The sequence below is a fragment of the Pteropus alecto genome, unplaced genomic scaffold, assembly GCF_000325575.1.
Source record: "Pteropus alecto unplaced genomic scaffold, ASM32557v1 scaffold87, whole genome shotgun sequence".
Classification (NCBI taxonomy): Eukaryota; Metazoa; Chordata; class Mammalia; order Chiroptera; family Pteropodidae; genus Pteropus; species Pteropus alecto.
The window spans coordinates 9,915,818-9,942,364 of NW_006443225.1; the positions used below are offsets into that span (position 1 = coordinate 9,915,818).

The following is a 26,547-nucleotide window of genomic DNA, read 5'->3' on the forward strand; positions in this document are numbered from 1 at the left end:
TCGATACTCTGCTTCTTCTAATCTGATGTTGATTCCCTCTAGTGTATTTTTCTGGTGTGGGGTTTGTGGTCCTTTGAGTAAATATGTGCAGCATGAGTCCAGCCAGGCCACTTCTGTGGAGGAGTGGCTGGAAGAAGCAGTATAGCGTTTTGGGTGGGGTGGGGTCCTTGGGAATCACCAAGGCTGGACGACAAATGTTATCCATGTTACTGGAGATTCGACACCCTTTTTCACCAGACTGACTGGTGCCTGCCAGCACTTCAGTCCTGGAGAGAATTGTGCCAGCCCATTAAGAGCATTGTGTCTTGATCTCCCGTAGCCATTTCTCCCTCAGTGATGCAGTCCCTGCTGGTTTCACAGCCAGGCGTTACAGGGACTCATCTTCCTGGCACTAGCATCAGAGGTTGGGACCACTCGCTCCTCATAAGGGACGTTTGCAACCAAGATATCCCTCCCAGTTCTTAATCGTCACACCATGAGTATGGGCCCTGACCTGTCTGCGTCTCCTCTCCTACTTGTCTTGACATGGCTTTTTCTTTTAGCCTTAAAGGAATTATGTTCAGCTAGTCTTCAAGTAGTTCTCAATTGTGGGTGTGTTGTAATTTTGATGTGATTGTGGGAGGAGGCTATCTCAAGAGTTTACTCATTCTGCCATCTTGACCAGAGGTCCTAGTTTGTGTTCTTTCTGGTTCTTGGTAGGAGTGATTTTTGAATGAAACCTAGATCTTATTTAACCCTTTTCTGTTAGCTGGCTTTCTCCGATAGCACTCTGGTAGGGGAAGAGGGAGTGCTACCTTGTTACTGCCAGGTGGATGCAGAAGTCCAGGTTTCTCAAGGGCCCTCTGTTCATGGCCAAGGGTGAGTACTCCTTATTAATGATCTGGCTCCCCTTAAGCCTCCTATGAGTGTCGCAGCGAGCAGGGAAGGTGCCTTGTTACTCCTCGGACTGGAATCCCACACTCCCCACATTGTATCCACTGATAGCACAGGGAAGTGAAGTGCCTTGTTAAGTCCTGCTCCCTGCCTTCTCTGACACCATCTTGCAGGGTTTGAGGCACCTCATTACAGCCTGGCAGGAGTGAGAGTTCACCTTTGCTGCATGGTGAACATGGGGCCACAGTGTTTTCTGTGTTGTCTGGCTGAAGTAGAGCGCTTACTTTTTTATGCTGTCTGTCTTGGGAGACTGCCCTTTCTTGGTCCTTTAGCTGAGAGAACAGGCTTTTGTTGGGGCTTTTTCCTTCTGCATACACTGGTATTTTTGGCTTACCAGGGACTCCTGAACCCAGTTTGGGATATATGAGGCAAAAGAAAAACTCAAGTTCACTCCTGTTATTTATTTTTTTATTTTTTGGATCCTAAAGTCTCAGCCAGTCCATCTTCTTTCCACCTTTCAATCTTCTTACATTTATTTGTTTTATATGTAATGTCCAGTGTTTTTAGTTAGCAGGAAGACTAGGGAAGAGTACATCTGTTCCATCTTCCAGAATACATCTGGAAAAAGAAGTCTTTAAAGGTTGTTTTATTTTATTTATTTATTTATTTTAACACAAATGTCATGTTTGCACTGGATGTGACATACTGGAGTATTCATTATGGGGATTGTGATTACAGAATAATTGAGTTGGCATAATGGCTCCGAATTGTATCTGTGATGTTGAAAATAATTGGTTAAAGGGTCTTTGAAAAAGTGCCTAGAAGTACACTAGGCAAAGATAATCTGGACATGAAAAGAAGGAAACAGAGGAGACCCATTTGGAAATGAGTGATGCTCTAGAGGAGGGTGTTGACAGGTAGTGAAGTGCCCCCAGAGTTCCAAAGTTAGGGACATTGGTGGCCCAGGCGACTAGAAAAAATTGGGCAGACTTTTACAAGTGTGGTGTCATATCGCTTTTGCATTGATTGTGACAAAATGTAAGTGTACATAAACCTAGTTAGTTGGCTGGGAAGGGTATTCTCCATGTTTATTTTTCCTGGTACCCAGTAAATAGGATGATATATAAGTCTCACCGTATTCCATGGGAGGGAGCTTTGAGGAAGCTCTACTTTATCAGTTTCACATACCAGAAAAACAGTACATTGTACAGTTTGAAGAGGTAGCAAGGTTACCATAATATTTTAAACAGTGGGACAAAGTGGAAGCAAGGATAAGTTGATGGAATTGTACTTTGACAATTACAGAATAGTACTCTTACCAGGCAGTTTGAGTCTTTTATCTGTCACTTCGATATTAATGTCACAGTATTATGTTTCTGGAAAAATAGCATACATATGAGTCCCTCATAATTGGTTAATTGTTCAAATGATTTTCTCAAATGCCCTGAACTTTTTTCATCTCTAATGTGGAAGTAGTAATACCTACCTTGAATGGAGAATTTTTAAATGGAGAATTTTTAAAGATAACATGAAAAACTCTTAGCAAAATGGCATGCACAGTAAGGCCTCATTTCTTTTCTATACACATTTTCATTTCCCTTTGAATTAACAGAATGGCCTCAGAATTGGGAAGAAATCTCATTCTTATAAGGAGCATTGAGATTCTTTGAAATAATCAGTATAACTGATAATCTTGAAGATTCTCTTTCATAAAGGAAGCCTAAGGAGAATGTCGTCTTTGGGTATATACACAGCATGATACTTGCATGAAGGAACTGTGATGAAATTAAAGACTGTAATCTCTGGCTTCTAGTAGACAACACAGACATTGTCATCATGTATTCGAGTAATTTGGATTAGAAGCACATTACTTACGGAATATTGAAATATTTCAAGTTGAACTCTGGTTTGGTCATTCTATATTAATATACTAATTTCTAATTGCATCTAGTTCTTAATTCTTAGTGCCATATACATATCTGAGTCTATTAAATAAAAGCTTATAGGCTCATAGGATTGAAGTATTTCAGGTATCCCTTTTTCTTGCACCAGAATGTTTGTAATTTAATTGCTAAAATGAGGATATTTACAAAAATCTGTAATATAAAGATAGTGACTAAAGTGAGACCGAGGGCTTTGACTAAAAATGTCCAACTTTTAATTTTTCAGGTTTAAATATTAAGTGTAAAATGGAAAGTACTATTTTTTAAGGAGTGTTGGGGAAGAACCCCAACCTCATAGAGCATGACAGAGTAACTATACTCCAAAGGAAATGACTCAGCAGGCAAGCAAGCAGGCTGGCTTGCCACTGCTTTATAGGTGTGAGTGTAGACCAGGAGACTCAGTGGATCAGAGCCGAGAGTTTGTTCCTCACAGCAAACAGCAGGTGTTATTTGTTCCTATTTTAATCTTAATTATTTGACACTTGCCATTAACTGATAACATATGTCAATAAAATACTGCATTCAAGGGAGAAATGTCATTTCTATTAAGTATCATTTTTAGGAAGATCTGGCTTTTAAAATACGAGACTGAAGTTGAACAGAGCCTAGAACAGCTAATGCGATCAATCCCACTAGTTGTCTAGGTCTGTAGCCTCACAAAAGCCCTGCCAACTCACTATCTTTTAATGAATTACTTCCTTCAGTCAAAATAATTTTTCCAGTCCAGTTGTCTTCATCCAGCTACTTGCTCACTTTGAAGATTATTAGTTAACTCTCTACCAACTTCATGTTTTCAAGCAACTAACTGTTATCCTATTGACAATGTGGTGTATTTTTATACCTTTCTAAGTAATTCTCTACCCTTCTGCCATAAGGCACTCTGGAGCCATTTGGCTGTTTGTCTTCTGCTTTGGGGGCATCCATACTTGATTTTTTTTAATATATATATTTGTTTTTGTTTAAAATTTCTCTGAATTATACACAAAATCTGAAGAGCATTTCTTAATTTGGATTAATTCTGCCTCTATATTCTAGTTCTTAATAGCCCTCTATTCTGAAGAATGGGAAAACAGATTGGTTCTGAGAATGAATTATTTGTTGACTGTTTTAGAAAACAGATGTCTGTGGGGAAAGAGAGTGGTGTGTATTTTTAAAGCAAGGAGCATGTGAGAATTTTCATAAAATCTAAACTTTTTCCTTACACAAGGAAGACTATTACAGAGCAATTCTTATTTCCGTTTTTGGTTCTCGATCTCCTGTAGATGTCTCTTTGAGAAGACATGATCATTTAAGGATTACTTTCCTTTTTCAGCTTCTAAAAAGCCACATTTAAACTTACACGTTTCCTATAATTACTTTGTTTGAACTTGTAACCATCAGTAGTATTTCACATAGAGAAATGCAGAATCTACATAATCAAAATTATAAAAATAGTATAAACATAAAGTACAGGTGATCTGACACTGTTGCTTAAATTATTTTGCTAAAGGCCCTAAGCTTTTTTTCTCTTACCCAGGCATACAGGTATTCAATATTAGTGAGTGCTTTGTCCTTAATTTTCAGTAGATGGAAAAACAAAAGGATGAGATTCACCTGTAGAAGTTACAGGGAGATGTAGCAGCTTAGGTTGTTTTGTTTGTTTGTTTTTAAACATTGTAGTTGCTGTTCAAGATTCATGAATTTTTTGTTACAATTTATTTTGGTTTATAGTTTAAAGAAACTAAGCTGTTCAAACATGCCTTACAGTTGCTATCTTAATCTAAATTGTCTTGTTAGAGAAAATATTTGTGGGGTTTGAAGATTATATTACTTGAATGATAACATTTAAAAACAAACAAGCAAAGCATTTAATGCTTTTGGTTCCTGTGATATCTAAGAATTTTAGGTAGGGAAACGCTCTCTACTAAAATGACTCTCAAGTCTTGAATATAAACAGTATTATAATAATTTTTGTTCAGTAGCACTAAAGATTTTAGTATCCAAAATTTTACTTTATTTGCTATTATATAATACAGACTTCATGACATGGCTACACTCATACATAATATGAAAACAAACCATCACCCTCACTTCCACCCCCAGGTGTGAATATATTCGTTCTTTGGGTATGTGAAGTGGAAGATGGTGGGAGTAGAAATCAATCTTTATCCTCTGGTTCTTTGTTTCTCTCCTGTCTGCACAGTTCTGTCCATCACCGGATGCCCGTGGGTGGCAGCCATGTCCATCCTCTGTCCTGAGAATACTGCTTCTGAGTGCTCTCTTCTTCTAAATTCAGTTTACTGCTCTTCTGTTTTCTTCCACTATTCTTTTGAACAAGTTGATACTTTAATTCTACATTTATTTGAGATTTCTGTATTTTACCCAGATTGTTCATGAGAATAGAATTCTATCACTACCACTATCCTACCTACCCGCAGTTCCCCTAGTTCTTTCAAGAAATAACTTTTAAAAAATCGTATTTTGTTAAAAATCAAGTTACCAAGAATATAGTTGAAGAAGCATTAAATAAGAATATTTGACATACTGATATAATTAAGTATCCCAAAACTTCATAAATAGAATGATTTCTGTCTACTTGTAATATAACTTCATGAATATTGCATAGAGCTGTTTAACAAAATTTGACCTACCTGTGAAAGGTAGATAGAAATCAGAATTTAGCCTGTTGCATCAACAAAGAGCCACTGTGATTTTTTTCAAGATTTTAATATCTTAAAATTACTTTCTTTATTGCAGGTTGATTAGAGCACATGCATCTAATCGCTATGTTCTGATTTATGTAAAAGAAACTTTCAAAGAACATAATATATTTAATCAAAGCATTGGTACTGTTCCTTATAGATGTTTTTACCTTTGTTTAATCTTCATGTACTTTTTAAGACATTTCACCACCTGTTCCTTCCCCTTGTGGGGATAAGGAAGTGGCAGTTAAAGCTTTGCAAGCCCAACACATTTCCCTATCCCACATGTTAAAGTTGGTTTCTGAGTAAGAACTAGAACATATTTTTGTTTGATAATGTTACAGGTTAAAAACTTACAAGAACTTCTGTGTATGGTAGTTCAATTAACAGGGTGTAAACAAAATTAGATATGAAGAAAAACACCAGAATTCAGTGCATAAAACCAAAAGCTAAGAGTCCAAGAATTCTCCCATTCAAATTATCACAGCTCTCAAGCAGAAATAAAATACTAACACCCAGATAAAGAAAACTAAAATGGAATTTAATGTTAGTGTCATATACCAAGATTAAGTTGGACTACATGTAACAGAGAAGCCCAAAATAATGGTGACTTCAAACAGGATGGGAGTTTTTCTCTCAAAAACATCCAAAGTGGATAGTCTGGAGCTGACAGTGGCTTCAGTGTCCTCAGGGACCCAGCCAGACTCTACCATCCTCAGCTACCATGTCAAGGTTAGCTTCTGGTCCCCTGTGACTCTCAAACTCCAGTCATCACTGGGCTGTCAGAGAAGGGTGGGGACTACAGATGAGAGGATATTTTCGTAGAGTCATCTCCCTTTAAACTAAGTCTTCCTAGATGGCTTGCAACATTCTGCCTGCATCTTGTTAGCCTGACAATTAGTCACACGACCACATGAAACTGAAGGAAGCTGGGAGATGTTAATTTTCTGATTTCAAAATGTATATATCAAACCACCTTAAATATGTACAGTATTTTGTCAACTGTACTTCAATAAATTGGAAGGAAAAATGGCTTAGAGGCCAGGAAAACCTCATTGTAGAAAATACAAATTGACAGTTTAAAAGAAATCTGAATTTTATTAACTCCAAAGACTTCCATTTGGAGCTATGGGGTAATGCACATTAGAAAATTTTACACCTTAACTGATTACTTAGTTACCATGTAGTTATTATATGGGTTCAATTATAATGATTCTTTTTTTCTCCTTTTCTGATTCTGTATTTGGCCCGTATTGTTACAATATGTCTTGTAGACCGATGTAGTCTATTCATTGACATGAAGAAGCCAAGACCCTGGCGGGGAAGGGCTAAGGCATTACTGATTTAATTTTGTTGTCTAATATAACTAATAATTAACCATTTTTAAGAGCATTAAAAAGAGTTCAAAACAAAACAGAATTAGCAAAAACATTGCTGCGATCTGTGACACCCCTTTGGTAGTGTTGGCTTGTGCATATTATTAGCTAGAGAATGATGGCGACCAGAAGCCCAGGCCTATGTCTGTGTTAGGTTGACAAGTGCTCTGTTGTTTTGAAACTCATGGGAGGGGATTTATGTAAATTCAGGCTGCAAAGTGGTTCTCAGATGTTATGTTCTGATACTTTCTGATTAATTGATAATTTTTCATATTTTTTTTTTTACAAAGCCTGTGACAGCCAGCCATCTCTCTTCCTTGCAGGACAGAGGTCTGCTTAAGGCAGCCCCTTCAGGATGAACTTCCTTTCTTTGAGAAGCCCCCAAGCAGGCAGTTTTCCTTACCAAACCTATCTCCAGAAAAGCCTCAACTGAAGACACCACTGGCGAATGAGGAAGCACTGCAGAAGATCTGTGCTCTTGAAAATGAACTTGCTGCTCTGAGAGCTCAGATTGCCAAAATTGTGACCCTGCAAGAGCAGCACAATCTCACTGCAGGTCTGTAAGTCCTACATTTGTTTTAACCAAGCAAACTGGAAATCAGAACAATGTCACTAATTTTAAAATTTATTAGCAAGTAAGAAGAACCATTGGGGTTGTTAGAAAACCAAGGGTTAGTCCTCTTTGCATAGTCCAGGACTAGTTAAGTTTAAGTGGTTTGTTTTGAACAATCGATGCAATCAGAGTGGGAATATATTTGGAGAACACTGAAATTCCTGCAGTTGAATTGCTACTCAGGTAAACACTATGGGAAGCTTAGTTGTCTGTGATAATGGCACCAATATCAGACATGAGGTCATCTCACAACTGCCTGGGCAGGGCTGAGTGCTGCTTCCTAACCTACAAGTCCTTTCTACCTCCCTCTCCTGCTCTAAAATGGGGATAACCTTTGTTATGGAATTATTGTGGGAGGAAATGGCATAAAATAGATTTAGCACATACTGGCTGCTTATTAGTCATTTCTCTTGCTCAGAGTAGAAACAATTCAGGTCCTCTGACTCCTGGTCTAATACTGTTGCTTTTGTGTGGCACTGTCACTTTGGAGAAGAAACCATAGCCTTGAAATCCTAGTAGTTGTTTTTCCTAGTGTTGTTCTTGAGGCCGGGCTAGACTCAGTGTTAGCCAACTCTGTCTAAATTACTCTCAGCCACTTAGCTTGTGCTCCTGGAATTTAACGTAACCCAACAAGGAAACCTCACCGGCCAAGGTAGACAGGGCGAATGCACTCGGCACCAAATGCTTGGGTAATTGGTGTTACTTAAATGAAATTTGCGTGTAACTTTAAAAACCAAAAGTCCTTGCCCTTTTAACTTTAAATCGCATTTCTCTTTCTCTCCTGGCAGACTAGGAAAAGTGCTGTAAATAGTGTGATAATTTGGGGATTTATGGTAGGTGTTCTGTTTAAAATCTAAATCCCTGAGTAAAAACTTTTGCATCGAGTTCTCCCGAATCAATATAGTTTACCCAATTAAAAAACTCTAACTTCCAATTATGCAGAAAGATGAATTTTAAGGTCCATATAACTGCTTTAACTCTTTAATTTCCACTTTTTTTTTCTTTCAGACACATTCTAGTAAATGCAGGCTTTTAATGTTTAGGAAGTATTTTATGTAAATATACTTTAAATGAACCACAAATTTATCATAGTTTTTTTAAAAATTATAGTACTAAATTATCAAACTGTATATAATGTAGGTATTTATGCAACAGACTGCTATACATTTCATTTAAAAGTAGTTACAAACTGCGCCACAGTCAGACTTGAACATTTGATATCACAAAAACACTCCTGTTAAGTTAAATGGAACTTTTCCATCTGGAGTGTTTAGGATTAAATGATACAGTGAACTGAGATTGAGGCATTTAGATCCTAACCAAGTAACTGAAACTTCCTTTCTGCTTACATAACTGAGATTCTTTTTAAGGATAAGGTTTTCAGGCATATAAAAGTCTTTAACATAATTAAATTTATTTGCCTATTACCACCAGGATTAAAGATGATTTTTTCCTTATTTCTGTAGGTGATTTAGATCCTACCACACCTGTTACCACAGGACCACCCTCTGTCCCTCCACCTCCGCCCCCTCCGCCCCCACCCCTTCCACCAGCGGTCCACCAAAGCACATCTGCTATCGACCTGATCAGAGAGCGGAGAGAGAAAAAAACCCATGCTGGAAAGACTTTGGATAAGCATAGCCCAAAGAACCCCGATATGCCAAATATGCTGGAGATCCTTAAAGACATGAACAGTGTAAAACTTCGGTCAGTAAAAAGGTGAGGATGCGTTTACCTTTTCTCACGTCCCTCATTTTTTAATGTCGTAAAACAAAGTACTGGGCTTCTTGAGAACTTTATTTTAATTCTAAGTTTTTAATTTTAAAAAGATGGGCTCTAGTGGCTCCTATACATAGTTAATTAAGAGATTGGCAAAATAAACAGCTCCAGGTCACTTTTTGAAGTCTTCCTTGTCAGTCATTCAGTAAAGCTAGGGTGGTGGTCACTAGCCTTGTGGAGAATGGAACCGTAATTGCCTGAAAAAGGGTGAAATCATTGCTCTTACTGAGCCTTCAATCTGGGGTTTCCATCTTGCTGCCATCAGTGTTTATCAGTTTATGTTGATATCTGTGATGCTAGGGAAGTGCTGTCAGCACACTGAACTGTCCTTGGTTTCTGTTCACTTCTCTAAGGTCAGAACAAGCTATAAAGCCCAAACCAGTGGATGCTACTGACCCTGCTGCCCTCATAGCAGAGGCTCTGAAAAAGAAGTTTGCTTACCGGTATCGAAGTGATAGCCAGGGTGAAGCTGAAAAAGGAATTCCAAAGTCTGCATCAGAGGCCGCCTCAGAAACAGTGTTGGTGAGTATTAGAGCAGAGCTCTCTCCCAGGACCATGTAGCACTTCATGCCATTGCTGAGCACCTACGTTTTACAAGATCTGTCAGCTGTATCCGCTGCCAGATTCAAAAGGATGTTCTACAGAAGAGAATAAAGGAGAAAGCAAAAGTTAATCCTGGTTTTACTACTTAATATCTGCAATGGTAAATTTTCCATGCTGTGTTTTATATTTAAGCATAATAAAGTCAGATTTATAGGTTGTGACACAGAAATTAAAGGAACGATCACTTTTCTCTTAGGGGCACCCTGTGAAAGTCTTCGGAAGAGGGTGAAATTTCACTTGGGTCTCGCAGGGTGTGGGCCAGGTTTAGGTGGAGACCGAGCTGATTTCCTGGAAGCTCTTATCCTTAATTTACACATTCTTTCTATTCAGGTTACTGTCATGGGAGATACGTAATTCAGAGGCAGATATTTTAGAAATTTTTAGCTTCTTTGAAACTTTTTAGACATTAAAAAAGCTTTGGGGTTCTTTTACTCAGAGGAGTAAAAGTGGACTAGGCTAGGGTCTTGCTAATGATTGTAGTTCTTTAGGAAATAATTTGGTTACTTCTTTGCCTTTCATTCTGGTGATGTGTCTGTCATGTTTATAATAACCTGTCACTTATAAAGTTTTCATATTATCTGGCGCCTCGGTTTTTCATATAGAACATGCCAGTCTTTTGATCCACGATTGTAGAGGGGCACATCATCATTATTATATGAATCATTACCTTTATACTTTTTGTTTCTTTTCTAGTTTGGGCCACACATGTTGAAGTCTACAGGAAAAATGAAAGCTTTAATTGAAAATGTTTCAAGTTCCTAAGAGACAAGGAGCCAAGAAGGACTATCCTGGTTCAGCGGTTGGTTTGTTAGAGCTGTTTGGCTAGTAGAAATCAACACTATTTAGTAAATACTTGAATTTAGTATTCATTAGTCTCCTTTTAAATCTAATTATTCTAAAATTTGTGCTTTTATGAGGTCAGTTCTGAAGTTTTCCAGAACATACATGTTTTTAATGTGTAGTCAGGACAATTAGGATTCCAATCAGAATGAAGAAGGGACAGTTCTAGATGTGAGTTTTTAATAACACTAGTTTACCTGTACAAGTGTTCTAGATGCATGTTTGGATATAAAACAGGGTACTGTTATCGTTCATTTTCTGTGATCATTTACTATTCAGTGATGAAGAGCTGGCATCACAGTTTGTTGGAGTGAAATCTTACCTTGAACAGAACTTTTGATTCTCTCATTTTCTTTGCAATGGAGTTTACAAAGGAAAGTCAGCGACCATGAAAGCCACACTTTCACCTCGGTGCTGCCAGTTCTGAGGAAGAAAATGTAGTTTTCAAATAATGAGGAAACAAATTATTGAATTAAATCTGTTTTTAAGTAAAAACCAGAATGTATCCTTATCTTTCACTTTAATAAATGGCATCATAAAGACGACTTGTTGCTAAGTTGATACTTCTGGAAATTATCGGGATAATAAGTTTTAAAAATTTTTTAGTATTGGTCAAAGTAGTAGCTTTATAATGAAATACTGAATCGGTGAATTTCCTACAAGCCATTCATCACTGGTCAGAATGCTATTCTCGAGTTACATTATGCAACATCTTAGGTGTTATCAGTGAGCGGAGAACTGCCTTTCTTATCTAGGACTTTGAATTTTTATAAGTGATCATTTTTAAATACTTGATAAATCCATGATTTTTCTATATTTGTTAAACTCAGCTATAGTTAATGCCACAATCCTCTACCATGAATAAATAGCTAGATTTGTTATTTAAATCTAGTTTAAAAAGTTGTATTTCCTGGCATGGGGATTGGGAGATGGGAATAGTAGATAGACATTTACTTTTAAGTTATTGAAAATATGTGCAATGTTCTAGATATTAGCAAATATTAGTTAATTTACATGGTTCGGTCATTCATCTTAAATTTGAACTGTGGCTTTGTTGATGTACATTGTTTCTCATTGTTTTTTATATGGTATAAAAGAAACTCATATTTGTATCAGTATTAAGTTTTGGCGAGTGCTCCAATATAAGGAAGTTAATTACTGATTTGAAATAAACATACAGGTTTAATGGTCAAAAGTTTGCTTTAAGTAGATTCTTTTATATTGCACATGTAGCTTAAGAATACTTTGCTTTTCATTTTTCTCAGTTTCTGGTTCTCACATCCCTGAAGCGAAAGATCTTAAAAACAGTTAACCTCTGCATTTTTTGTATAGCTGAGGCTTAAATATAATTGATATAATGTTCTGTCTGCTATGATTCTCACTAGTCCAGGGATACACTATGCGTACATAGTGTGAGTCAGCACTGGACTTGTAGTTACACATGGTCTGTGGATGTGATCCTGGCAAAGTCATACCTGTTTTTAAAATGGGGACACCACTCAGCTCAGATCGTCGAGGATTAAATGGAATACAGACTTTGAACATTCTATGAACACTAGAGTGCTAGTAAGTTATTACTTACATTATTTTACACGAGCTCACTGTAGTTTCTAGCAGACTGGTCTCTCCCAGGGTACGTGGTTGGTCCCTGACACCTACACAGGCTTGGGGCTGCATGGCAGGGCTTAGTCTTTAGTTCTGGCTGTCTCCCCAGTCACAGGCTCTTCTGTCCTCTTGCTGCATTAACAGTTTCTGTTAAGGCTAAGTGGTGAAGAATATCACACAGGTGACAGCTACCAAAAACAAATACTTTACAAAAACTATCTTTCTGATAATCTACCCCCTGGTTAGAAGCCAGCAGATAAAAGTTTAAACTTTCAGGAGTTAACCCAGTAAAGTCAGCTATGGGATTGTCAGGCAGAACAAGACACTTGGCTTTAAGACAGAGTATCATCATTTCTGTTGTCACAGTATTTCTGAGGAGCATTTGGCCACTCCCAAGTCCATTCCCCTTCTCAAACTAGAGTCAACATTCTTCTCAGCTACCCTTTGTAAACTTTGTAAGCAGGCTCGTTCTGTACCGGTATTAGTGCGGCAGCATATCCAAGTAAGAGTCCAGGAATCGTTCATGTTTCCTTCTGACACGGCTGTCCTTAATCCACTTCATAGGGGCTAGAAGCCCTAATGTTCCTCAGCTGGAGCTTCTCAAACCTTCCTCCTCTGGTAGATTCTCCAGCCTTTTCCAAAGGTCACAGAGAACTCTTTCCATAAGATTAGAGAAGGACGTGAGGGTCATGTAGACATTCCCAGGAAGGTGAATGATAACAGCGCCTCCCGAACAGCCAGACTACTACAGGGCAGTCCCTTGCAGAGAAAGGCCAAACTCTTCATAACCGGACTTTTACTGGAGGTGTGAAAAGTCTGCTGCTACCCAGTGGCCATTCCTGTTCATTAGCCAGTCAGGCTTTTTTCCAAAGGGACAAAAGATGAGAACTAGACTGTGGTTAGGAAGTCATCTGTGATACTGGTTAGCAACAAGGGTAGAGAAGTACCTTGGGGACCAGGTTATCTAAATCCTCCTCAACGCAACTCATAAGGCAAACGGCCCAGCTCCGGACCCGCCGCCTTCCCTCCTGCAGGACGGAGCACCTAGTAATGCGCGGAAGGTTGGTGACCGATAAGCTGGTCCAATCAGACCCTACCCCAGGAATATGCATTAGAAACCTGGAGAGAGAGGGGGCAGTTCTTAATCTGGAGATCAAGTAAGGATGTCATAGGTACAACTAACCTGAGCAGTTTAGACAAAACAGATCATGAGGAAACGAATTAGGTGATAGATTTGACACTGATACGTGTCAATACATTATTTCACTTTTAAGAAACAGACGTTTTACAGGTTAGGAAGCCACTCAAGATTAGGTAACTTGCCCAGGGACCCACAACTAATACATGACAAAAGATCCCAACCCAGGTCTGTCTAGCGGTAAAGACAGCGCTATTAAAAACACTAGGTTACATGCACTGCCTTTCTGAGGCAGAGGGGAGAGGAGGAGCAGGAGTGGCCGGGGTGGGGTGGGGTGGGGTGGCGGAATAAGCAAATGCAGCAAGAAGCTGAGACCCCAGGTTCTTTCCCCACAGCCCTCACAAGGTTTGTCACCATCGTCATGAACACGAATCTTCATGATAAAGGCCCCAGTTAACCTGAAGTTAATCTGAATGAGTCCCTATAACAGAAAAGGCTGACCCCCAAGCTTGTGATGATTCTTAAATGGAAATTCAACAGTTCTGTTTTCTTGCAAATGTTCAGCTAGACTCTCTTTAAGAAGATATTTTCCTTCCAAAAGTTTATATACGTAACTTTTATAAATTTTAGCTAAAATAAAGGAACTTGGATATCTATCATGAGGCCTCCAGATTCTTTATAGGATATGGCTCAACAACAGACTTAAAATTCATGCTCAGAGAATCTCACACAGTCAGCATCATGGTGGAGAACACCCCCTTTGTATCTTCAATTAACAACTAGCGGGACGTCTGTCACCCAACAAAGCTTCCTCTGCGAGATCCGGGGGTGATGCAGCTGAAGGTGGGCGTATTGGGAGGCGCAGGGAGGCAAGATGGGAAGGGCAGGGACCGCAGATGCTGCAGTGAGGCCGCGGCCCCAGTTGACGTGGTAGGCAGGGGCGGAGGAGTCAGAGTGCAGCCCCTACACTGTGGCCCAGTCGGGGTAAGGGGGGCGGATGCAGCACTGGCTCCCCACAATCTGTCTCCCTTCCCTGGGGACGGCGCAGGGCCCAGGAGCAGCAGCAGAGATGCACATCCAGCTCCTAACCAGGAAACCAGGTGACAGCGTGGTGGGTTCGCGAAGCCGGCTCCCCCCACCTGCCCCGTCCTCCACCAGGTGGTGCCCCAAGACCCAGGCGACACGCATAGCAGGGACAGCCCCCCACTGCGGAGGGTGCAAGTAGCACAGGTGAAAGAGAACAAAAACTTGGCTATAGCACCATCTACTGGTGCTATGAAAACAAAGACCTCCAACTCACTACTTCGCATGCACAGAGACAACATATCAAGCACAATGGACAACCAAGGTAACAAAGAAAATGACAATTCTCCAGAAACCGAACTCAAATTCATGACAGACTCATCTAAATGATACGAGTTCAAAATCTCAGTCATGAACAAACTCAATTAATTACATGCAAGAACACTCAGGCAATGCAATGAGCTCAAGAATAAAATTAACAGAAGGAGCACTTTATCAAAGAGATTAAAACTACAAAAAAAAAATTCTGGAACTGAAGAACTCAAAAAATGAGATGAACGCATCAGAAAGCACTGGAAACAGCAAACAGTACGGAAGAGAATTAATGAACTAAAACATCCGTTCTAAAACCCCCTCGACGCCTTGAATTCATTTTGCACAATATGAAAACCTGCCATATTGAACAAATACTTTTCACACTTCATTTTGTCACTCAAACATGTTGAGAACAGAGACCACGTTTCATAATTTTTAATACCTTTATTACATCCAGCGCAGTGCTCTGCACACAACCGGAACTTGGATATTGCTTACCACATAACTTCAGCACAGACAAACTAGTTTCAGTATAGTTTCTCTTAATGATAGACTGATAGCTAAAAAGGAAACACACAATTAAAACACCAAGTTACATGTTCAACAAACATTTACTGACGGCCCAATTTGCACCAGCCCTATTGTGAGCATGACGGACAAGATGGAGGCGGCCTGCTGTGTGCCCCTCCCCCATCAGCTCACCCTCACGTCTGGTCATTCCACCTACAGACCATGGACCCTTGGGGGCCTTCCACAAGACAGGCTGTCTGCAGATCCTTAGCTGGCAAGGACTGGCTCAGAGCAAGTCTCATATGTATCTATACGATCTTACGCTTCCAATGGATGCTGATGCTATGGTGATTAATGTGCACATTTCCTTAAAAGCATCACTGCAGAGTAGCTATCGGTCATTGTATATTTCCCCAAGCAGAAGATGCTGATTGGGAAGACATTTAAACAAAATATTTATACATTTATAAAAGTACACATGAAAACATTGTAAACATCTGAGGTGAAAGCTTTAAAGTTTTAAGAAAATTGAAAGTTTTAAGAGCCAAGAAATCACTTTGGAAAAAGAGACCCATAGGACTCTTCGAAGAATTACTAGCACCTCTAGCCTGTATGTCAGGTACAAATATATTTCCCAGATTTGCAAAGGACATAAAATATTTACTTATTTTATAAATATTTACTTATACAGAGAATCATTATGAATCATCACATTTACAGAGTTCAACTACTGACCGGAAACCAGAATTTTTTTCACTAGGCTAAGGCTTGCCAAAACTTTCTCTTTGAGGACCTTTACCCCAAGCAGACAAGATGCCCCCCACAACTAAGTGTTGGGCCTCGAGCCCCAATGGGCTGCTACATGCTCAACAATTCTTCGAAGTCTCCTGTTTTATCTTAAAAATTCATGTGAATTTTTCCATATTACTTATTTTAAATGTGATATAAATTACTGAACTACTCAATTTTTAAAGAAAATTAATGTTTTAAAATTAATATTTCAAGGAATATAGGTCATTTAAAATACAGAGCTATAGACTGTGATTCCTTCATATATGTAACAAAGAACAATAAGTTTATTGTATGTGTAGGCAGGAAGTGGGAGCAACACTGAGGCGTCTCCCCCCTGAGAATGGAAATAAGACAGTCCCTTGATATCAAACAATAAGAAACATCATGGATAAGAGAAGCAAGCAATCATACACAGGGAGATGGAGCCCAGGCAGGCTCAGATGAGACAAGGCTGCAGTACTGGCACATCTACTTGGAGCGCCAATGAGAAGCCGATGTGAAGCAGCAGCTACTGGCGGCGAATCTCTAGCATCATCCAAGGGAAGACGGTACCCTGGTCCATAAACATGAGTATCTATCTGCAGGGAGATGGAGGCATGAGACAACTTGCTTCTCATGCTCAGAATCCATGCTCACCAAGTAACCGGGTGATCATAATTTGGCTTCCCAAGAAGATCTGCCTAAAGGGAGAGAATGATTGATAGTTATATTTCACACTGTAGATTTAAACACTAACACTAAAAAACATCAGTTACTGTTGAGCTTGGCTAATGTGAATTTGCTACGAGATAGTTCCACTCTCCATGTGCTGACATACTAGGTCTGTGAGCTTGTACAGATCTTAGTCAGACCATGGAAGCATCTAATTTGCCAAGGTAATGCCACCTCAGGTAAGTGGCCAGTTGACCTTCCCCAGGTAACACTCAGCTCTGTTCTCAGCACACTTCTCTACCCACACCGTCCAATGTGGCAGCCACAAGCCACACGCAGACACGGGACAGTTGAGAAAAGTGGCTAGTGTGAATTGAGATATGCTAGAAGTGGAAAATACATATCAGATTTCAAACACTTTATACCAAAAAAAAATAATGTAAAACATCTCAATTTTTTAATAATGACTACATATTGAAATAACATATATATAGGAATAGATGGTATTAAAATGAATTCCGTTTCATTTTCCTTTTTTAAATGTGGCTATTAGAAAACAAAACCACTTATGTGGCTCGCATTATGTTTCTCCTGACCGTCACTCTTCTAGGCAAATGATGACAATGTCTGACTTTAAAGTCTGCCTTCTAAAGACAGAAGAGGCACTGTGGTACTTTTCTTATAGTGGTATCAACCAAGAAAAATGAAGTGCCATTTCTTATTACTTTAAAAAGACCAGTACAAGTAAGTATTTCAGTACGTGCAAAGGTGCAGTTTCCAGCTGTGGGACAAAAGGCTGTGGGGTCAAGAGGCCTGGGCTCGAGCGGGCCTCTACCGGGCATGAGTCAGGACCGAGCGAACTGCACGAGTCGGCCTCGGCCCGCTCACTCGGGAGGTACAAGTAGTCATCACCCCATCGGCCCGCGCCTGCACCCAGCTCTGCCTAAGTAACACCTGTGAGAGGATGCTGGAGCTGAGGAGCTACGTCTTTGCCTAGCAATTTAGCATTATGATTTCCAAAGGATTGAACTATAAGGTAAATATCAAAGATAAAAATGTAAAAAGATAAGTTTTTATTCATCAAAAGTTAACAGCAACAGGCACATATTAAAATGAGTTTGGCAAAGCCTTTACAAACGGCTTTACACTCAAGCTTTCTTCCAAGAAAATGGCTGTTGCAACAAACTGTAAACATAATTAATAAACAGTCTTTTACAGTAACAAGGGAAATACAAGTGAACTAAAAGAAAGCACCAGTTTCTCTTAAAACTAGATTACAGTTGTGCTTGCTATACATAAAACAATTTAAAACAAATTACAAAAGTGGAATGTTTTAAGTTTAAAATTAGTCCTTAGATTTTGTCCTAGAAAACATCTGTTCACATCAAAAGGCCCGTCAGAGGGTAACGTTTCATCAAAGGGAGGGACAAGAAAACAATGCACTTTTTTCCAAATCAAAACAAGAAGTTTGGTCACTTAGCTTTGTGCATAGTTTAAGGCAACTGGAGCGATCAGTTACAGCTGTCCTACCTTCCCCTCCCCCAAGTGTGGCTGCTCGTTATGTCACATTCTAAAATAAATAAAGTTTACATCTCAAATCCTCTCCCACATGGATAAATAGAACACATGCACAGTCATACATGCACGACATGCACGCAAACACGCGTCCATCCATTCACACACAACATACCTCTCACTCACGGCAGCGAAAGGGACTTTAGTACCTTGCTCTGAAGGACACACTTCCCCATCCCACTTTATTTCAGATTGGCAAATACCCTGAGCTGAGTATGGTGTTTTAAACATTCCACCTTTTCTTGCATGTGCAGGTCAAGTGTACAGTAGTGAAAACAACATGCAATGTCTTCACTGCAGAATCATAATACAGCTAGGACACTGGTGTTCTTCCCCTCCCGCCCCGAATTAAAAACAAATAGTTAAAAAAATTGCATTGCCAAACAGCAGTGGAGTGAAAGCTTGGCGGCACTCTATGATAAACGCACAGTTTCCAGTGCAAAAATAAAACTACAGCAAACGGGAGGCTCTGGTGGCATCCAAAGAAGAAAAAAAGGCAAACCAGGGGAGAAGAGCTGCAGTGGAAAGTTTGATCTTTAAAATTCTTAGTGGTTCCTTCACGATTATGCTCCAAGGCAAATGCAGAACCAGTACTTCAGAGCTGATTTGTAAACACTGAGTCTTGCCGGACGCAGCAGAGGCTGGGCCTTTCACATTTCCGTTTTCTCGGAGAGAACCTCGTGGAAGGTGCAGACACACAATGTTGCATCCGACCGGTTGAATTCCAAGAGATTTCTGCTCAAAGATTCAGTTCGAGCTTCATGGTTCCACGAAGAAATGCTCTATGAAACACGTGGCACGTGGCAGGACGTCCTTTGTTCCCCCTGCTGGGCTCTGGCATTCGAGGCTTCGTGTGAAAGCCAAATGCATATATTGCTGCTATATGTTCAGGTTTCAACTGAAAAGTGGGTTCCATTGACCCAACAGAGGAAATCTTGGAAATAAATAATGCTGGCATCATTCACTTGGAAACCTTGGCAGTCAAAGTAAGTTCTCTCACCTCAAGACCCCACTTCACATTTCTAAAAACCTCCGGGAGGCAGTCTGTCCCACTGATAGGGGGTTATGATAACCGATTTTCCTGAGGTAATAACTGTGAGTTCAACTCCTCAAACGCAGCATCAGTGTCCTCACTGCTGGCCTGTTCTCTCTGCAGTCCCTTCCAGCTGGCTTTATTCAGCCCCACGTGTCCAAGCATTGTCTGGGATAGCCTGCTGTTGGAAAACCGGGCCCATTCTGTGAATAAGGGCTCCACTAGGTAAGTCATAAAACCTTGGGAAAACGAGAGAGAAAGGTTATCAGCATATGCTCCAAACTTTATCTTTAAAACAGCTATATAGTGTTTATCCTTAAGTCCTATTTCAGTATTACTGAAACCTTATTTTTCAAAAGATTCTATATGGATGTGTCGTCACCTTAAATATTTCTGAAGAATCTGTTAATGTAACTCAGTGGAACTTTTTAAGTAAAAGTGAACTAACAACCCTATCAAACCTTTTCTGATGGTGCTTCGCAGCTGCAAAACCACATCCCCTTCCTTAAGCAAACACAGGGGCCCCACGGGCTCTGCGGATGGCAGGGAGCAACCAGTGTGAGGGGCCGGTCGATAAGACAGCTGGAGGCTAACAGGGGAGCCCTCCAAGGGTGAGGGAACAAGGCTTGAACTGAAGGGAACTAGGGGTGGTTCCCTGTTTTACACCCTCAGGGATGTAATCTTCACACCTGGTCATGATTACAATCGGCCATTCCATTCAACTCAGAATTTATGAAGTCAAAACTTGTGACAAAAATTGAGTCAAAAAAGAACGGAGATTCGTGTAAACCGTCATTAAAGCGAACATGAGAAGTGTGCCAGGGTCCTACTTTATAACAACTCGCATAACTGACCCCCCTTCATTCCCAGTCAGAAAAGGACCGTGAGTAAGTGCAGGGCCGTCTGCATCTTCAGGTTATACAGCACTCAAGTGAACACTGTACGGGATTTAAAGCCACAGAGTATCTTAACACTGGGGGGAAAGAAACCTCTCAGAAAATACCTTATCAATTAAATCATATGTATTAGGAAAAACAAATCACATTATCTTCCTACACGTTGATCTGTTAAGGACAGGGAAAATGTACATTCAAATTCTATCACTGCTCGTGTAAACCAGTTTTTAAAATTTTCAGCTTCTCCAAAATCTTTTTTTTCTCTGCGGCAGAGGACACGCTGACCACAGACAACACAAGTTCCATTTAGCCAACAACAACAACAGAAATCTCACTGAAATTAAAGTAGTCGGCATCCATTACTTTTATTCAAAAAAAGTCATCTATGGTCTGATGGTTGAGTTTTTTTAAGTGCACGAATTACAGTATCTGAAGTAGTTATGATATCAGAAACGAGGCTTCCTTTCATTTTTGTTCCCTTCACACATGTTGGCCGAGCCCCTACTCTATGCCACGCACTACCCTAGGGTGGCTAAGGGACAGAGCGGTGAGTAACACAGGAAGAGATCTGCCCCCAAGGGGCTCCGTCCTGGTGAGGTAATGGAAACATGTCATCATGGCAGTCGAGGAACACAGCAGTTTTTCGCCTTATACCAATCCATCAGGCTGGACCAGCCACCCAAAGCCCTGCCTTTGCCAGGTGCCACAGCTAAGGCACGAGCAGCTGAAGTTCTGTAGCCAAATGAAGAACCTCATTACCATAGGTTTTACATGATTCATCCTAATTGATTCTCCTGTTGTTCTAACTTGAGAGCTTTTGGATCCTGGGCCTCTAACAGCCAACAAATTAACTGTTACTTCTGGCTCTATGATAAGGTAAAATTTCTTTTAGGTCTAAAGTACCTGGTAAAAAATGAACAGGCCGGGGCCATGGACACAACCATACTGCACCCTCTCGAAGGGTAGGGCTCTATCCATCAGCTGCTCAACCACCTGTGGACCCATTTAACTGCACTAGCCCACACGCCTCTATCTTATCCTCACATCCCTCCGGAGGCCTTCTCAGAAGCCTTGCTTGTACCTACTACATGGTATTCTTGTTCACCGAAACTAGTATTCCTGTCGAAGAAGAGAACTGTATTAATCAAACATGGCTTCTATTTACTGACCTCCATGCCGGCTCCAAGTAATCACTGCTTGGCGTAGTATTTATTCTAATAGTCACACGATCTACCCTAGAAACAATCTTTCCAAGCCCCATGTTAGCTAGTATTTGATGTCAGAAAGACCAACCAACACCTGTTAACTGTATAAACTGGGAAAAGTGAAAAAGAGAACAGCCATACTTGTCTCCTGGGAAGGCTGTGTGGAGTCAGTGATGTCAACTATTGTTGTCACTTACCTCATCCCTGTCCCTCTAAAAACCCATCTGAGATGGACAGTTTAAGGGATCTAGTTCCCTTTCCCTTTTAAAACATTTCCATTTTTTAAAACTTCATTGGCAAGTTCTCCCATTAATCTGGGGAGTGATGTTCTCAGCCAAAAGCACATTTAAAGTGGCTGGAGTGAGTTTCCTGCCCGTTCACTACTTTCGGTTCCCTTTCGCCTGTATTTCACTTGTTCCTTTGCATTCGAAGATAATTCTACTTGAGAATTATCTGTATTTCAAAGCAGCTGTATTTCTTGCTTGTCCCACTGGCCTCCCCCGCTCTCCTGGCCAGTCGGCGCCCCTCACTTTCAGCCCAGTCCTCACGCCCACTCATCCTCTGCAGTCCAGCCAGTCACGGCCACTGACTCCTATGTGAGGGCCCCTGGCGACTGCGATGGAAGCAGCACAGGCCCCTTTTCAAAGTGCTATGCCACTGTACTGTGCTATCTTCTAAATTTCTAGAAACTTTCCTCTTTCTGAAGTTTGTGTATGCATTTCACTACGTTCAACCTAATTCTCAAAGGCCCTGTCCCGTGGCAGCCTGACCCTGCCTGGCCATTTCCTGCGCCAACAAGGTCATTCCTGACTGCCTTTCCCCCACCTCAAGGACTCTGCGGCTCACATCAGCTTTTCACAGCTTGCCAACCAATCAATGCTCTTATCTCTGTAGCTGTGTAGGAATGACAAGACTGTATAAAACTGCCTGTTATGTTACAATCGGGGCTCAGCTTTGGAGAAGAATCTGCTGAGCCAATGCCAGCATCAATAAACGCTGCTTCCTGCCTTGGTGTCCCGTCTCGCGGTTCGAGAATCCCGCAGCAGTTCAACACCAACTACCAAAACACCTTCGTCCTCGATACCTTTCTGAATCGCCCCTGCCACAGTCCCGGACCTTCCACTCGCCCAGCCCGTCTCTGCCAGCTGCAGCGGGCTGCACAGCCCTCAACCTTGGCACACTCCACTGCGCTTCCTCTTACGGCCACGCTCCGCTCCGAACAGCTCCCAGGTGCAGTGCTAGGCCTTAGGGCTACGCCGCCAAAGGCCAGGCGATGGCCTGACCGGGAGAGGCACGTCTGGTGCCCTGGGAGCCAGGAAGAGGACTGACTGATTCTGCCTGGAGAGACTGGAGGTGGTTTCTGGAGGACATGACGTTTGAGGTGGATCGCCAAGAAATGGGGAGTCTGAGGCAGATGGGAAGGACTGGCAGGACGGAGAGTGAAGGAGCTTCGCGGACTTGGGGGACACTGAAAGGTCCCGAGGTGCTGCAGGTGAATAAGGGGGTAAGAATGAAAGGACCATTCGAGGTCAGTTACAAGAGGCCTGTGCGAGACGGGGAGATCAGACTCACGCGACAGGCAGTGATAAGAGAGAAAAGCCAGCAACTGTGCACCATGGTCTTCACGCCATAATCATGCTCAGGGGGCACCTTCTTCATTTTGAAATGACAGTCCCAGAATTATGCAAAAGAAGCTTCCATACGGGCAAATAATGTATTCTTTCAGTCTTAGAAAGTTACTGCTACCTGCTCTGCAAAAATTATGCTTTTTATGACCTAAGATCAAATGAGAGTAAATTATAAGAGCCAAAAAAGGAAAAACAAGGGTAAAACTTTTTAATTATTTAAAAAAATAGAAATGAGCATAATTTTAATATTTTATATTTCAAACGTGTATCTCTTCCAGGCAAAATTAAAATCAGTCGCCTTTTTCTGACCAGCCTGTATCTCAGTTTGTATAGTTACCAATCTGGATGTTGGCAACAGACTCGGTCTGACGATCACACAGTGGACTCACACCCAAACGGTACTTCTTTTCTATATCACCTGGAAATTTAAAAACAAAAAAGAGTTCTTAATTAGTAGAACATACCGACTGGTTAAATATATAATTAAAGTCATCTAGCCTGTAAATTCCTTAGGAAAAACGTAACACATTTAATCCTCATGAGAGGACAACTTTTAAATTAGTCCTTTAAGTTATTCAAACACAGAAAAGGCTGCCGAGCTGATCCCCAGATTCGATGGTGGAGGGGGAAAAGTTTCACCAGGTGTCACCTCAACACTAACTCTGTCAGTGTTTTAATTTAAAACTTAGGTTTCTAAAAGGAAGGTGCGTGAAGTGAAGACCCTCAGTCCCTGTTTAAATTACGACAATGTCGCACACGTCCTGGCGTCTGGCCCCACCCAGGGGCCAGAGAAACCCTTCTGCTCAGCAGTTTCCAGCCTGACTGAGGTCCATTCATGAATGCATGCACCCACATCTGATGGTTCAAAAGAAAACTGTTAACTTTCAAAACAGACGTTCAATTTGTATATTATTGGTTATATGTACGTCTACTATAAATTGTCACCAAAAATATCAAACATCTACCGCTAAACTCCTTATTTTACCCATACGATGCTGAAAAAATGAACTGAATAAGTGCGTTGTCACCCAGCACGGTACTCGCCTTGATGGAAGAATTCCTCTGTCACTTTTTCACTCCACTGCTTGCTTAGCTCCCAGGTCCGACAGGGGTTACAAATATCAGCGCATTTCAAAGCCATCTAGCAAGCAAAATGTTAAAACTGTTTTAAGAAAAAAAAGGTAAAATTTCAACTGTGCTAAGTTTAAATACACTCTAACAGTGGTCAAATGAACACCTAAAAAAAACACAGTGCAACGGAAAATTGTTTTGTACATTAAGTTTATGATACTATTAGGTCTACCAATCATTTCTACAGAAATGCTGAAAGGCTGCTACCTTAATCACACGTGCTTGATAATACTGAAGAGCCAAGCGCAAGGACTGGATTAACCATAAAGCTACAAATAAATCATCCAATTCTCTTTCGTTTTTTAACGTGAGAACTTATTAAAGCAAAATGCTATTAGCTGACTGGCGCCCCAAACTTGCAAAAGTTGTTTTTGTCCGAGATCTTGAGCATGAAAAATATTAAAGCGATAGTGCTTTCCTAGGGAGCAGGCTCTCCTTCTGGAAAATATTTTACTAACGGAAGGAAACTCCATAGCTTTCTCTCAAGATTTAACCACGATGAAAGCTACACTAGAATATCTCATTTTCATTCTAACAGTCACCTGATTTACCCTAGAAATAAAATCCTTCCAAGTCCCATTTTACCTGTAAGACCAAATGCCTATGTCTGGCATCTTCTAGGTGTAAGTCACCTCTATCCAAATGGGACCTAAACAACGACAGATATTCATTTTGGCGACTGATGTCGGTGGCTAGTATCAAAGCACCTATCTGAGTCTCCATTTGTTGCCTGGAATTAGAAAAATATAGAGAGAAAATATAAGACTTTCAATTAAACAGTTAACTTCTTGATTTTCCTTCTTAAACTTAATACTCAAAGTTTTATAGAGCCCTAAGATATTCTAATTGCCATTCAACTTTAACCTATTACAAAAATGAAACTTTAAAGAATGCATCAAAAAAACCAAAATAGTCAAAACTAAAACCAAGAGAGCTTGTAGAAAAATACCAATATGCAAACATTCTAAAAAGAGTGCCTTTATTTTGCCATCCAAGGTGGAATTATTTGCCTAATACAGATATTATACATATATTTGCCTAAAATGTATATGATTGGTATATTGTTGGAGAAAATCCTTTGCTGGGATGTGCTGAGGGCAAACAGCTTTCATTTTTGTTTTGTTTTTTTTGGTGCCTGAGATCTGTAAGGCAGAAGGTTGGTTCAAATAGAGGAAGAGCCCATTCAACAACTCTCTCCTGTAGACATTTTAACTAAGATGCCTGATTAAATCCTGATGAAATTCCACCAAACGGTTTAATAAAATTTAGATTCAATTATATGTATAGCTGAACAGTTGTATAGGTAGTTGATAGCTGTATAAAATTGTATATGTATATTCAAGAATCAATCGGTTATCTACATGTCCATCCAAATTTTCTGGAAGGGAAAAGGTTACATGTTAATACAAATAACAAATACATAAAATATAAAAAACTGTCTCAACTCAAATAACAGGAGGGAAAAATTTGCCTTTAGTTTAAATGGGCCGTAGTAAACATTATCTTTGTATAATGATCAGTAAAGAGCTGTCAATAGAGTAACAGCTCACAATATCAAATATTAAATAAAACAAACCCTAAAGAGAACATGAAAGAATGCTATTGTGTAGTGTTCCTTATTTTCAGTTTTTATTTGTATTAAATCTGAGAATTCAACAGGTTCAATCATAAAGTACAAAACATGATAAAAAGTGAATAATGAAGCAAACTTTTAAATCTACTTTAAGGAAAAGAATTTATATATACAAGCACTGTAGGGTTTAAGCAATTTTTATATTTGTACTACAGCAAGAAACAATTTTACTTACCAGAAGTATTGTCATATCTCCAAATGGTATCCATGAATAAAGATTTAAAAAAATGAAAAGTAAAGTCCAGCTTTTTTCTTATGGTCATTACATAAAACACTTAAGTTTTTTTTGTTTGTTTGTTTTGTTTTGTTTTTAAATAAAGTTGTTTTAAATCATGAAAGGGAAAAAGGAAAGAACAATGACAATAACTTAAATTTTAATACCCAAACATATTTTTATGCCTCACCTTTTTCTAGAATTAGATGGTCTGTAACCACTAGCCGCATCCTTTCTCATCGAGGCATTCATTTTTAAAGGCTTTTTGTTTACGGACCAATGACATAACATTATGTTAACCACCATCACATTGAGCTCACTTACGTTAATGCTTTTTATTAGGCTTTCAAATGGCCTCCTTACTATTAATCTATTCTAAAAAATTAGTATTTTCTGTTCTTTCCATTCATTACTGTCTCCTATAGCTCCAGATGTGACTCCAGGACTATGCTACTGAGGATACAAAGCATTCTTTTTACTTATCAGTTTT

The 26,547-nt window shown here is 40.0% G+C and overlaps 2 protein-coding genes across 7 annotated transcripts in view; one reads left to right on the top strand and one right to left on the bottom strand.

Moving 5' to 3' along the window:
• Positions 1-11,903, top strand: part of MTFR1 (mitochondrial fission regulator 1) — a 51,858-nt gene extending 39,955 nt beyond the window's left edge. For both annotated transcript variants that reach the window (XM_006923997.3, XM_025041136.1), the window contains 4 exons: positions 7,197-7,429; positions 8,953-9,205; positions 9,619-9,787; positions 10,562-11,903. In XM_006923997.3, the coding sequence (XP_006924059.1) occupies positions 7,197-7,429; positions 8,953-9,205; positions 9,619-9,787; positions 10,562-10,630 (724 nt within the window). In that variant the 3' untranslated portion in view covers positions 10,631-11,903. The remainder of the gene's footprint in view (positions 1-7,196; positions 7,430-8,952; positions 9,206-9,618; positions 9,788-10,561) is intronic.
• A 3,315-nt stretch (positions 11,904-15,218) lies between these two features.
• The window catches only part of PDE7A (phosphodiesterase 7A), an 88,281-nt gene continuing 76,952 nt past the window's right edge, over positions 15,219-26,547 (bottom strand). For 3 of the 5 annotated variants that reach the window (XM_015598646.2, XM_006923998.3, XM_015598644.2), the window contains 4 exons: positions 24,796-24,940; positions 24,124-24,220; positions 23,417-23,497; positions 17,793-19,589 (listed from right to left, as the gene is read on the bottom strand). In XM_015598646.2, the coding sequence (XP_015454132.1) occupies positions 19,381-19,589; positions 23,417-23,497; positions 24,124-24,220; positions 24,796-24,940 (532 nt within the window). In that variant the 3' untranslated portion in view covers positions 17,793-19,380. Of the gene's footprint in view, positions 16,772-17,792; positions 19,590-23,416; positions 23,498-24,123; positions 24,221-24,795; positions 24,941-26,547 lie in introns of those variants that run through there. The other 2 variants (XR_003043668.1, XM_015598645.2) reach the window with 2 other exon arrangements.